This window comes from Otolemur garnettii, unplaced genomic scaffold (assembly GCF_000181295.1).
Source record: "Otolemur garnettii isolate 467f Iridium unplaced genomic scaffold, OtoGar3 scaffold00096, whole genome shotgun sequence".
Lineage (NCBI taxonomy): Eukaryota > Metazoa > Chordata > Mammalia > Primates > Galagidae > Otolemur > Otolemur garnettii.
Genome location: NW_003852491.1, coordinates 6,402,428 through 6,415,029, shown reverse-complemented (window position 1 = coordinate 6,415,029; position 12,602 = coordinate 6,402,428). Strand labels below are relative to the sequence as shown.

Here is a 12,602-nt window from a genome sequence, read left to right as displayed (position 1 = left end):
AAAAAAAAAAAGACAGGATTTGCAGGTGGAACATAGTTTTTGCTAATTCTTTTCTCAGCATCCAGGTTGCCCATTCTGTATTTCTCTTCTTCCTTTGGAAATGTTCCCTCAAACCTTTTCTATTTTTTCCTGATTGTAGGCCACCTCCATAGGTAGAATTAACAGCTTTCTTCTCTGCCTTTACTTTTTCCTCTAAAACTTAAACATATGCATCGAAGAGTTTCTTAGATTCAATTTTACCTAGGACTCAGTATATTCATGTTTAATACATGTTAAGTTTTGAAGGAATTGAACCACCTATATGGCTGAGGTGATGATTGAACTGATGTTTTCCTTTTTTCTCTCTTTCCTTCCCTGCACTGGGATGATGGCTGGCTGTGGGATTCTCTCAGGGTGCCCTTAGAAAAGGATAATTCAGAAGAGTTTCGTCAGCGGGAGCTGCGTGCAGCCCAGTTGGCCCGAGAGATTGAATCAAGCCCCCAGTACCGCCTACGGATTGCCATGGAGAATGATGATGGGCGCACTGAGGAGGAGAAGCACAGTGCAGTTCAGCGGCAGGGCTCAGGGCGAGAGAGTCCCAGCTTGGCATCCAGGTAATTGGTGGGAGCAACTAGCACTGTTTGGGGCTTATTGTAGCATCCAGGGCCCAGGTCAAGAGTTTTTATACGCTGTTGATTAAGCATCATAATCATATGATGTATGGGTTAGTACACAGTTATTCTCAATTTCTAGGTTTAGGAGCTTGAAGCCTAGAGAGGTTAAGTAATTTGCCCAGAATAACAAGAGTGAAGCTTGTAATTCAGAAGAAAAATTTTTTCAAAATTTCTGTATACTTGCTTTTGTTCTCTATATGTTTTTATATATATGTGTATTTCCTTTTCTTTTTTTTTAAGAACCAAGGAATCTTAGTGTGTACTTTTTGCTTTTATAAAAATAAAATTTACCTGTTTATGTTCTGTGTTTTGTAAACGCTGCACTTTGATCTATGGTATAATCCTACCTTTCTCATAGGTCAGGAGTGGTAGAATTGTGGAACACTGGCCAGATCCGTTGGGTCAGGGTTGATATAACACGAGGTTAAGCCTCTAACCACAGAACATTTAACTGGGACACATGTTCCAGTTTGATAGTGAAATGAAGCTGGAGTCAGTCAGATAGAGTTGAGTGAGTGAGAGAGTGTGTGTGTGTGTATGTATTGAAGATTGGGGGGGACTTCAGAAGGAAAGATGTCATCTTTCTAAAATGTGTAGGTTTTGTGGATACTTTACTTGAACTCTTTGAATTCTTTCCCCAGGGAGGGGAAGTATATCCCTCTGCCTCAGCGAGTTCGGGAAGGTCCTCGGGGAGGTGTTCGGTGCAGCAGTTCTCGGGGTGGCCGGCCTGGCCTTAGCTCTTTGCCACCTCGTGGCCCTCACCATCTTGACAATAGCAGCCCTGGCCCAGGTTCTGAGGCGCGTGGTATCAATGGAGGTGAGTCGTGGAGCAGACTTTATGGGGGAGAGAAGAGGAGATGGTAACAAGGTGGGAAGGGTAATCAAAAGGGTTTGGATGGGTTGGAGCAGAGGTGCGTGGGCAATGATGTAATAGGTACTCTGGCTCTTCTTTTTCTTTTAAAAAAAAAAAAAAATAGGTCCATCCCGTATGTCCCCTAAAGCACAGCGGCCGCTGAGAGGTGCTAAGACGCTGTCTTCACCCAACAATAGGCCTTCTGGAGAAACTTCTGTTCCACCTCCTCCTGCAGGTAAAACTTAAGTACTGTTAGGTAAAGAAATAGAAGTTTTTAGAGGAATATAGATATGTCAGTCTTTGGAACACTGGGATGGAAGACAGTTTCAAGGTAGATGTTTTGAGGTGTTTGGATTTGTCCTTGAGAAAAAAGTCTTTCATGTTCATTAGTACAGAAAAAAATCCCAATCTAGCAATCGCTGGGTTGTATCTGGCTGGCAGATATCTTTTGTTTAGATTTGAATTATAGTTACCAACATTGAAAGATGGTGTTTGGGGCAGCCAGCCTAGCCTTAGCTCTTTGCCAAGAGAAGTCATAGAAAATTTTCTATTTCTTTTGAATTACAGACCATTCTGCCTTCTGAGCCTTCCTTGCTGCATAGCTCTAGTTCAGGGGTCCTCAAACTTTTTAAACAGGGGGCCAGTTCACTGTCCCTCAGACCATTGGAGGGCTGGACCGCATGCCCTGGGACAAGTTAGTTGCTAAACTAGGACAGGCAGCAGCAGCAAAAACACCCGGCGGTCCCGATAAATGTCCTAGGCGGGGTGCATGTGGCCCGCGGGACGTAGTTTGAGGACGCCTGCTGTAATTAGCTGCAACAGAATCATGACTGCCCCTTTAAGCTTTCCAGTCGCTCACATTGGCCATTTACTTGCTTAGGTTACCTGCCTCAGGCATCTGGACATTTTAAGTCTGTGACCCTGAGTGTAATAAAGTACATTAACTTTCTTGGTATTTTGAGTGAGACTTCTGTACCCCACTCACTGCCTGTTGACCAGCAGTAACCATTGTACAGCTCTCCCTTTTCTTCCAGTGGGCCGGATGTACCCTCCGCGCTCTCCCAAATCTGCTGCCCCAGCCCCAATCTCGGCTTCCTGTCCTGAGCCTCCCATTGGCTCAGCAGTGCCAACCTCTTCAGCTTCTATCCCTGCAACGTCAGCAGATCCTGGAGTGGGCTCCATTTCCCCAGCTTCTCCAAAGATCTCCCTAGCCCCCACAGATGGTAAGAGCCAGATGATTAAAGAGCTGAATGGTTGAGGGTTATGGACATCATGAAATGTGTTTCTGGACAGAAATACCTTCAGGCATCTCTCTCTCCTTGTTTAGTAAAAGAACTCCCTACCAAGGAACCTGGGAGAACTCTAGAGCCCCAGGAACTGGCTCGGATAGCTGGGAAAGGTGAGGGTTGTTTTTTTTTCTGTTGAAGACTGATGCCCTTTTGTTTGGGAGAGTATTTTAGTTAGGAAACTTACTGGAATTCAGAAGCAGTGTTTGTCCGCTCCCCAGTCCTAATTTAGTTGATTTCTTAGGATTCTCAAGAGTTTCTCTTTTTTATAGGTTTCTTGTCCTTTGGGCTGTTGGCCTTGTATAGCCACTTTCAAGAACGAAATGTATTTTCTTCTTTTTCACTGTCTTCTCATAGTTCCTGGCCTTCAGAATGAACAGAAACGATTTCAACTAGAAGAACTGAGAAAGTTTGGGGCCCAGTTTAAGGTGAGAGACGTGTGAAACAAGCTAGGATATTGGCAGGGTAAAGGAGTGTGTGGTTGGGTTATAGAAGAGTATAGGTGGGATAGAAGGGATGAGATCAAGCAGGGTTGGAAGAAGGAAGCATGGCTTGGGATCTAGAACAGAAATTACTGTACTGTGTGTATATTTCTCTTCCTACAGCTTCAGCCCAGTAGCTCCCCTGAGACCACCTTGGATCCTTTTCCTCCCCGGATCTTAAAGGAAGAGGCCAAAGGGAAGGAGAAGGAAGTTGATGGTCTGTTGACCTCAGAGCCCATGGGGTCTCCTGTATCCTCCAAGACAGAATCCGTATCGGATAAGGAGGATAAACCACCCCTGACACCAGCAGGAGGCACTGAGGGACCAGAGCAGCCCCCACCACCTTGCCCAAGCCAAACCGGCAGCCCCCCAGTGGGCCTTATGAAGGGAGATGACAAGGATGAGGGCCCTGTTGCCGAGTAAGTGGGTTGAAGAGCTGTGTTGTGTCTGTGTTGGGGTGAGAGGGGGAAGCCATGAGGATTGATTTTACTTTTCTCTCATAGACAAGTGAAGAAATCAACATTGAATCCCAATGCCAAGGAGTTCAATCCTACAAAGCCTCTGCTCTCTGTGGTGAGATGGGACAGGAGAATGTGGGCTGTGATTTCTGTGAGAATTGGGAGTGGCTAAATAGATAATGGAAGGGAGCACTTTACTGTTAAGACACTGGGTTGTGGCTTGGCGCCTGTGGCTCAAGTGGCTAGGGCACTGGCCACATACATCTAGGGTGGTGGGTTGGAATCCAGCCCGGGCCCACTGAACGGCAATGATGGCTGCAACCAAAAAAAAAAAAAAAAAAAAAGCCAGGCATTGTGGCGGGTGCCTGTGGTCCCAGCTACTTGGGAGGCGGAGGCAGGAGACTCGCTTGAGCCCAGGAGTTGGAGATTGCTGTGAGCTGTGCTGCCACGAAACTCTACCCAGGGGGACAGCTTGAGGCTCTGTCTCTAAAAAAAAAAAAAAAAAGATACTGGGTTGCCCCATGGTGAGGAAACAGCAAACATTTAGGGATAGCAGCTTTGGGGCTGGTGTGAGGAACATGCCTCAAACCTTGGGTGGGTGACAAGGGATCCTGATGAGTCTTGACAAGTATTTGTAGGTTTCTCTTTGGTTCTTAGCATTTGGCTTAGGAGTACTTGAGTAGGTAGTTATGAACATAGGTTTCATTTGAGCCACTTGACTTAAACCCTGTACTTAAGCCAATTCTTTGTTTCCTCAGGTATGGTGTAAGAATGTAACATGTCTCTCTTTTTTTTTTTTTTTTTTTTTTTTTTTTTGAGACAGAGCCTCAAACTGTCACCCTGGCTAGAGTGCCGTGGCATCACAGCTCACAGCAACCTCGAACTCCTGGGCTCAAGCAATTCTCCTGCCTCTGCCTCCCAAGTAGCTGGGACTACAGGCGCCTGACTGTTTTTTTGGTTGCAGCTGTCGTTTGGTGGATCCGGGCTGGATTCGAACCCGCCAGCTCAGGTGTATGTGGCTGGCGTCTTAGCCACTTGAGCCACAGGTGCAGAGCCAGAATGTAACATCTCATTGGGTTTGATGTGTGGCTTAACCAAAATACAGTACAGAGGCTCGGTGCCTGCAGCTCAATGGTTAGGGCTTCAAGCCACATACACTGGGACTGGTGGGTTCAAACCCAGCCCAGGCATGCTAAACAATATCAGCTACAACAACAACAAAATACCGAGGTGTTGTGGCAGGTGTTTATAATCTCAGCTACTTGGGAGGCTTAGGCAAGAGAATCGCTTAAGCCCAAGAATTTGAGGTTGCTGTGACTTGTGACGCCATGGTACTACCAAGGGTGACAAAATGAGACACTATCTCAAAAAAAAAAAAAAAAAGTACAGAACGTGTTTGGAACACAGCATTCCATGAATGCTACATGTTAATAGGTGTGGCCAGGAATAGGAGGGGAGGCTACAGAAATAAACTGTTGTCTTCCTTTGTCTCTTACAGAACAAGTCCACCAGTACCCCAACTTCTCCAGGGCCCCGGACTCACTCAACTCCCTCCATCCCGGTGCTGACAGCAGGCCAGAGTGGGCTATACAGCCCCCAGTACATCTCCTACATACCTCAGATCCACATGGGACCAGCTGTGCAGGTGAGAGAGGAGCCTGGGCAGCCTGAGGATTTGGCTGGGCTGGCTGAGGGAACAGGTCATTGAGCCTCATCGGTCCTTGTCCTCAGGCACCTCAGATGTATCCATATCCTGTTTCCAATTCAGTGCCTGGGCAGCAGGGCAAATACCGGGGAGCAAAAGGTGAGCAGGGTTGGGAGGAGCAGTTGGTGGAGCTGCCCAGTGCTTCCTGGCAGGTGGATCTTGAGCTCTGCACTATGTTCCCCCTGCCCCCAGGCTCCTTGCCCCCTCAGCGCTCGGACCAACACCAACCAGCATCAGCCCCTCCGATGATGCAGGCTGCCGCCGCTGCTGGTCCACCTCTGGTGGCTGCTACACCTTATTCTTCCTACATCCCCTACAACCCGCAGCAGTTCCCAGGCCAGCCAGCTATGATGCAGCCTATGGCCCACTACCCCTCACAGGTGACTTGTGACCCTAAGAGGGGAATTGGGGATCCAGAGCCTCTGCTAAGGATCTCCCCTCCTCTATCTCCAAGACTCGGTTCTGGGTGAGGGCAGCAGGTGGTGGTTTGGGTTGGTCAGCTATGAGATTGGTGGTGTCATATTGGGGTTTGAGTCCTGGCTCTAGCAGGACCTGTGACAAGACATAGAACATTTATCTACATCTCAGTTTTTTCCTCTGAGGTGTAATATCTGCTTGTCAGGATTATTCTGATGGTTAAATAAAGAAGGTGATTGTGATGAGGCCCAGCCAGGGCCATGTACTGGTGGTGCATCCATGGTGACTGGGCAGGAAGGAGTGGCTCCTCAGTCTGCTGCGCTGATCACCTTTAGTGGAGATCAGAGTCTTAACTCTGTTGCCCTAGGTAGAGTGCTGTAGTGTCATAGCTCATAGTAACCACAAACTCTTGGGCTCAAGTAATCCTCTTGGCTCAGCCTCCTTAGTAGCTGAGACTACAGGCTCTCACCACAACTGGCTATCTTTTTTTTTTTTATTTAAATAAGTAGAGGTCTGAGTCTTCCTCAGGCTGATCTCAGACTCTTGAGCTCAAGTGATCTTCCTGCTTTGGCTTCCCAGAGTGCTGGGATTGGGTGTGAGCCACTGCGCCCAGCCTGCTGACTCCTATTCTCTGTCCCACCAGCCGGTGTTTGCCCCCATGCTTCAAAGCAACCCACGCATGCTGACATCGGGTAGCCATCCCCAGGCCATTGTGTCATCCTCTACCCCTCAGTACCCGTCTGCGGAGCAGCCTACCCCCCAAGCCCTTTATGGTGAGTTCTGCTATGCCCTCCCTTTCTGCTCCTGCTGTGCTCTTTGGCCCCCTTTTGATGTGCTCAGCGCTGGTTCTCTCCCTTTTTCCTGCTGTAGCCACTGTTCACCAGTCCTACCCACACCATGCCACGCAGCTCCATGCCCACCAGCCGCAGCCGGCTACCACGCCTACTGGGAGCCAGCCGCAGTCCCAGCATGCGGCCCCTAGTCCCGTCCAGGTGCCTGCTGTAGGGGTCAGAGTGGTTGGTGCAGAATGGGTGGTGACTAGGAGAGTGAGCTGGGGTCTTTCCCCAGCAGGGAGGATGGTTAGGAGTCCCTAAGTGGTTGGCCTGGATACCGGAGGAGTGGGAGGTACTCATCCATCCCTTCCCTTGACAGCATCAGGCGGGGCAGGCCCCACACCTGGGCAGTGGACAGCCACAGCAGAATCTGTACCACCCAGGGGCCCTGACAGGCACACCACCCTCTCTGCCACCGGGACCTTCTGCCCAGTCCCCTCAGAGCAGCTTCCCCCAACCAGCCGCTGTGTATGCCATCCATGCCCACCAGCAGCTGCCCCACGGCTTCACCAACATGGCCCATGTTACCCAGGTAAGAGTCCGAGGGACCTGCTTCCTCTGGGTCTGGACAGAGGACATTATCCTTGGAGCTATCGCATTCCCAAGGCCCTGGTTTCTTTGTAGGTACTCCTAAACTCAGGGTTCTCAGAGCTGGTCTCAGCCTTTTTTGGTACTCCCAGCTTCTTTTTGTTCTCTACAGGCCCATGTCCAAACTGGAATCACAGCAGCCCCGCCCCCTCACCCTGGGGCTCCCCACCCGCCCCAGGTGATGCTGCTGCACCCACCCCAGAGCCATGGGGGGCCCCCCCAAGGCGCAGTGCCCCAGAGTGGGGTGCCTGCACTCTCAGCTTCCACACCCTCACCCTACCCCTACATCGGACACCCCCAAGGTGAGCAGCCTGGCCAGGCGCCTGGATTTCCAGGAGGAGCCGATGACAGGATTCGTGAGTTCTCGTTAGCTGGGGGAATTTGGCATGGAAGAGCTGAGGGGCTGCAGGTGGGGCAGGATGCACGGGTTCTGGGTGGGGAGTGAGGGGTCTTGGAGGCAGGGCTGTCCCACAGGGCGCCCGCCGACCTGCACCTGTCTGTGAAGTATGTAGGGTGGGCAGAAGCCACAGTCGCCGCCGCCAGGGGCTTGCTCCTGGCTCTGTCCTTTGCTTCCCTCCGTCCTCGCTCAGTTGTGATCCAGCAGCCCCCCTCCCCACTGCCTCCCCAGCTCTCAGTGACCCCGACTGTCTCCTGACTTAGCCGAGGTAAGGTCAGCGCAGCAGACAGGGCCAGACTGGGGTGTGGGGGGCTGAGCTGGGCACACAAGTAAGGGCTCTGGCTTACTGGGAAACAGCGTTTGACCTGTGCTTCTGACAGCCCCATGAGACACCTTGAGGAGGCCGCTCCTACCCAGACACACCCCCACTCCCCCACTGGACGGCATTGGATGAAGGGACAGCTGCTTGGGTTCTAATGCTCCTGCTCTCTTCTCTTTCCCCTCCAACCAGTTCAATCTCATCCCTCCCAGCAGCTCCCCTTCCACCCCCCGGGGAACTGAAGATTGTCCTGGCCGCGACCTGAGACCTCCATGAGTGGAGGGAAGAGTGATCTATGTCTCTTCCCCCAGCAGCTCGGACCAGTCCCAGCCCTCCAAACCCCCCTTTCCCCCAGGGGAGCTGGGGAATTCCTGCCAAGCACCTTGAATGGGAAGGGCCTCAAAGCGGCAGGGCCAGGGTCCAGCGGGGGTGGGGGGGTTCCTGCTCTGCCCTGCCTGTTCCCACCCATCTTGCCCTCCCATCCTCATCTGTTCCCCCGCTGGAGATGGAAGATCTTTTATTTTCTATTATTTATAACTTCTGACTTGGGCCCCCCCGTTCTTTCTTTCCCATTAACTTGAGTGACCTGTATGAGCGACAGATGCCCCACAAGGATGGTTGGACAAGGACTTTTACTTTTTATTACATAAAAATATTAAAAAATAAATAAAAAAAATAAAAATTTAAACTAACAACCTGCTTATAGTTCTCTCTTTAGAGCCCAGAGTAAGGTTGTAGTTCTCAGTCTTGTATTAGTATTTATCTTGTCATCATCTGTTCCTCTTTCCCTAGGTGTAAAAATTGTAACCAGTTTCTCTAAACCCCAGGATGAGGGGGGAGTTTTGTGCTATCCTTTGAAGGTGGTTTCCAAACTTAATGTTCTCTAGTTGTATGGTTGATGACTGAAGTATTGGCAGACTGCGTAGCTAAACATGTGAGATAGTTCTGTTCCCAAAATGGGACTGTACGGCAGTGTGGTCCCACAAGAATAAGTGCTTTGTGAATTATGTCTACCTCTGCTTCTGGCATTGGAAATAGACTTGACTGGTGGGCAGCTGAGAGACCTGGATATGAGGGGCATGAAGGTGAAGTTGCTAATGGGGGAAGAGGGGAGGGGTTTGTTAGGGAACCAAGAGCTAAATTAGTGGTTATGGATGAGACAAGAAGATTGAAGCATGGCATGTGGAAATAACAGGATTTAGAGGAGCTTGCTTTTTTTTTTTTTTTTTTTTTGAGACGGTCTCAAGCTGTTGCCCTGGGTAGAGTGCTGTGACATCACAACTCCCAGCAGCCTCCAACTCCTGGGCTTAAATGGTTCTCCTGCCTCCGCCTTCCAAGTAGCTGGTACTACATGCACCTGCCACAATGCTTGGCTATTTTTTGGTTGCAGCCATCGTTGTTTGGTAGGCCCAGGCTAGATCCAAACCCATCAGCCCAGGTGTATGTGGCTGGAACCTTAGCAGCTTGAGCCATAGGCCCCAAACTGAGGTATTTTTTCAAGGAAGCAGTTTGGATGTCTTATTGAGACCAGACCTTGGTTTCCTTATCTTTAAAGTGAAGATAATTTCACCCTTAAAGGATTGTGAGGGGTGGCTGGTGCTTGCTGCTAGGCAGGGGTGTTTCGGCTTGGACCAGAGCCAGAAAACATTGGTTGAAACAAGGGCAGAAAGAATGAAGGTTAGATGTTGGAGGATCTGAAACTTAGTAAAAAGATAGGCATGCTAGGGGGGGTAGACTATATTAGGAAGGGAGTTTTTTTTTTTTTTTTTTTGAGACAGCCTCAAGCTGTCCCCCTGGGTAGAGTGCCGTGGCATTACAGCTCACAGCAACCTCCAACTCCTGGGCTCAAGCGAGTCTCCTGCCTCCGCCTCCCAAGTAGCTGGGACCACAGGCGCCTGCCACAACGCCCGGCTATTTTTTGGTTGCAGCCGTCGTTGTTTGGTGGGTCCGGGCTGGGGATTCGAACCCACCACCTTAGGTGTACGTGGCTGGCGCCTTAGCCGGTTGAGCTATAGGCGCCGAGCCAGGAAGGGAGTTTTATAGAAAGACTAGGTGTTGGTGGTGCATGTCAGTAGGCTCAGCTACTTTGGAGGGTGAGGCAAAATGACTTCTTGAAGACCGAGAGTGGTGGCTCACACCTATAATCCTAGCACTCTGAGAGACCAAGGTGGGTGGATTGCCTGAGCTCAGGTTTGAGACCAGCTTGAGCAAGAGCAAAGACCCCATCTCTAAAAATATAGCCAGGCTTTGTGGTGGGCGCTGTAGTCCTAGGTACTTGGGAGGCTAAAGCAAGAAAATCGCTTGAGCCCAATTTTGAGGTTGCTTGAGTTATAATGCCATGGCACTGTGCCAAGGGCAAAAGAGTAAGACTAAAAAAACAGGTGTCTCAGTGCCTGTGGCTCAGGTGGCTGAGGCACCAGCCACATACACCTGAGAGGGCGGGTTCAAATCCAGCCTGGGCCCACCAAACAACAATGATGGCTGCAACCAAAAAATAGCTGGGCGTTGTGGCAAGCACCTGTGGTCGCAGCTCCTTGGGAGGCTGAGGCAGGAGACTCGCTTGAGCCCAGGAGTTGGAGGTTGCTGTGAGCTGTGAGCTGTGATGCCAGGGCACTCTACCCAGGGGGATAGCTTGAGGCTCTGTCTCAAAAAAAAAAAAAAAGTGCTCGGCACCTGTGGCTCAAGCAGCTAAGGCGCCAGCCATATATACCTGAGCTGGTGGGTTAGAATCCAGCCTGGGCTTGCCAAACAACAATGACGGCTGCTACCAAAAAATAGCCAGGTGGGTGGTGCCTGTGGCTTAAAGGGGTAGGGCGCCGGTCCCATATGCCAGAGGTGTTGGGTTCAAACCCAGCCCTGGCCAAAAACACGGCACAAAAGTCAGGCATGACAGGCGCCTGTAATCCCAGCTACTTGGGAGGCAGAGGCAGGAGAATCGCTTGAGCCCAGGAGTTGGAGATTACTGTGAGCTGTGATGCCACAACACTCTCCCCAGGGCAACAGCTTGAGGCTCTGTCTTAAAAACAAACAAAAAAAAGAACAGGGCAGCACCTGTGGCTCAAAAGAATAGGGCGCTGCTGGCCCCATATACCAGAGGTGGTGGGTTCAAACCCAGCCCTGACCAAAAACAAACAAACCCCTGGCTAAATAAAAAGCAAAACAAAAGGCTGGGCCTAGTGGCCCACGTCTATAATCCTAGCACTCTGGGAGGCCAGGGTACGTGGAGCCTGAGCTCATAGGTTCTAAAGCAGTCTAAGCCAGGAGACCTCGTCTCTAATGAAGAACTTTATTTGGGGGCGGTCCCTGTGGCTCAAAGGAGTAGGACACCAGCCCCATATGCCGGAGGTGGCGGGTTCAAGCCTAGTCCTGGCCCAAAACTGCAAATAATAATAAAATAAAAAGAACTTTATTTGGTTGCTACTTGATTGTTAAAAACAGGATGTGTTTTCAAGTGAAAGCTCTCAAGAATGGGGTGGGGGTAAAGGAGAATGATGGAAGCAGGAGGAGCAGGAAAGTCTTCAGTTGGGCTCAGGATGCTTGAAGTACAGGTGGAGACATAGGTCTCTATAGCCCTATGAAATTGTGTATGTGTTAGTTTACCTTGATTCTTTGCTTTATGGGAGCATTATGGATGGGTTATAATTGGTTATCTTATATAATACTCTCCCTTACCATCAGGGGAAATATTTTAAGACCTCCAGGGGATGTCTGAACCACAGATAGCATCAAGCCCTGCATATGCTATGTTTTTCCCTAAATACACATGATAGTTTGTTAGGCACAGCACTCTTGTGTTTCTGGGTCATTAGTTAAGTAAAATAAGGATTCCTTGAGCACTAACAGTTAATGTGATAATCTTGATGGCTATTAATAAACAGGCAAAGGTATGGTACGATTCATAAATTCACATCCAGAGTGGGACAGAGCAGGATGGTGAGATTTCATCATGGTACGTAGAACAGTGTATAAATTACCCTGGGTAGAGTGCCGTGGTGTCATAGCTCACAGCAATCTCAAACTCCTGGGTTCAAGCCACCCTCCTGCTTCAGCCTCCTGTGTGGCTGGGACTATAGGCCCCCACCACCATGCCTGGCTAATTTTTCTATTTTTGCTAGAGATGGGTGTCTTGCTGTTACTCAGGCTGGTCTCAAACTCCTGAGCTCAGGCAATCCTCCTGTCTCAGCCTCCCAGAGTGCTAGGATTACAGGGGTGAGCCACTGCGCCCAGCCTTTGAGCAGAAATGTCAGCGTTGGAAGGGAACTTTAACTTAGTCTTCATCTAGTCAGGAATTCCCTTGTGAAACCTCTTAGCCTAACACTGAGGATAAACACTGGACAGTATCTTATACAGAGTTTATTATGTCCTCTTTCCCACTCACCTGCTTTGTTTAGTTTGCTTTTGTTCTGGAGTCACTGACAAAGTCCAGTTTCTCAAAACACCTCAGGTTGGGCCCAGGAACGTTCCTTCTGGGGGCTTGTTCATTAATCCCTGTCCAATGTTGCTTTTTTTGGTTTAGGGTGGGCATCCTTGTCCCAGTCGTCATTCTAAGTTTAAAAAAACTCAGCATTTTATTCCCTGCGTATTAGATAAACAGTCTTTTTTTTTTTTTTT

General features: G+C 49.6%; 1 protein-coding gene across 9 annotated transcripts in view; it reads left to right on the top strand.

Moving 5' to 3' along the window:
* Positions 1 to 8,684, top strand: part of ATXN2L (ataxin 2 like) — a 15,810-nt gene extending 7,126 nt beyond the window's left edge. For 2 of the 9 annotated variants that reach the window (XM_012808887.2, XM_012808890.2), the window contains exons 8-22: positions 393 to 593; positions 1,295 to 1,470; positions 1,631 to 1,741; positions 2,523 to 2,729; positions 2,834 to 2,905; positions 3,150 to 3,220; positions 3,398 to 3,693; positions 3,778 to 3,847; positions 5,231 to 5,377; positions 5,464 to 5,536; positions 5,630 to 5,817; positions 6,498 to 6,627; positions 6,725 to 6,846; positions 7,007 to 7,219; positions 7,388 to 8,684. In XM_012808887.2, the coding sequence (XP_012664341.1) occupies positions 393 to 593; positions 1,295 to 1,470; positions 1,631 to 1,741; positions 2,523 to 2,729; positions 2,834 to 2,905; positions 3,150 to 3,220; positions 3,398 to 3,693; positions 3,778 to 3,847; positions 5,231 to 5,377; positions 5,464 to 5,536; positions 5,630 to 5,817; positions 6,498 to 6,627; positions 6,725 to 6,846; positions 7,007 to 7,219; positions 7,388 to 7,720 (2,410 nt within the window). In that variant the 3' untranslated portion in view covers positions 7,721 to 8,684. The remainder of the gene's footprint in view (positions 1 to 392; positions 594 to 1,294; positions 1,471 to 1,630; positions 1,742 to 2,522; positions 2,730 to 2,833; positions 2,906 to 3,149; positions 3,221 to 3,397; positions 3,694 to 3,777; positions 3,848 to 5,230; positions 5,378 to 5,463; positions 5,537 to 5,629; positions 5,818 to 6,497; positions 6,628 to 6,724; positions 6,847 to 7,006; positions 7,220 to 7,387) is intronic. The other 7 variants (XR_001161528.2, XM_012808891.2, XM_003795763.1 and 4 more) reach the window with 7 other exon arrangements.
* The last annotated feature ends 3,918 nt before the right edge of the window (positions 8,685 to 12,602 follow it).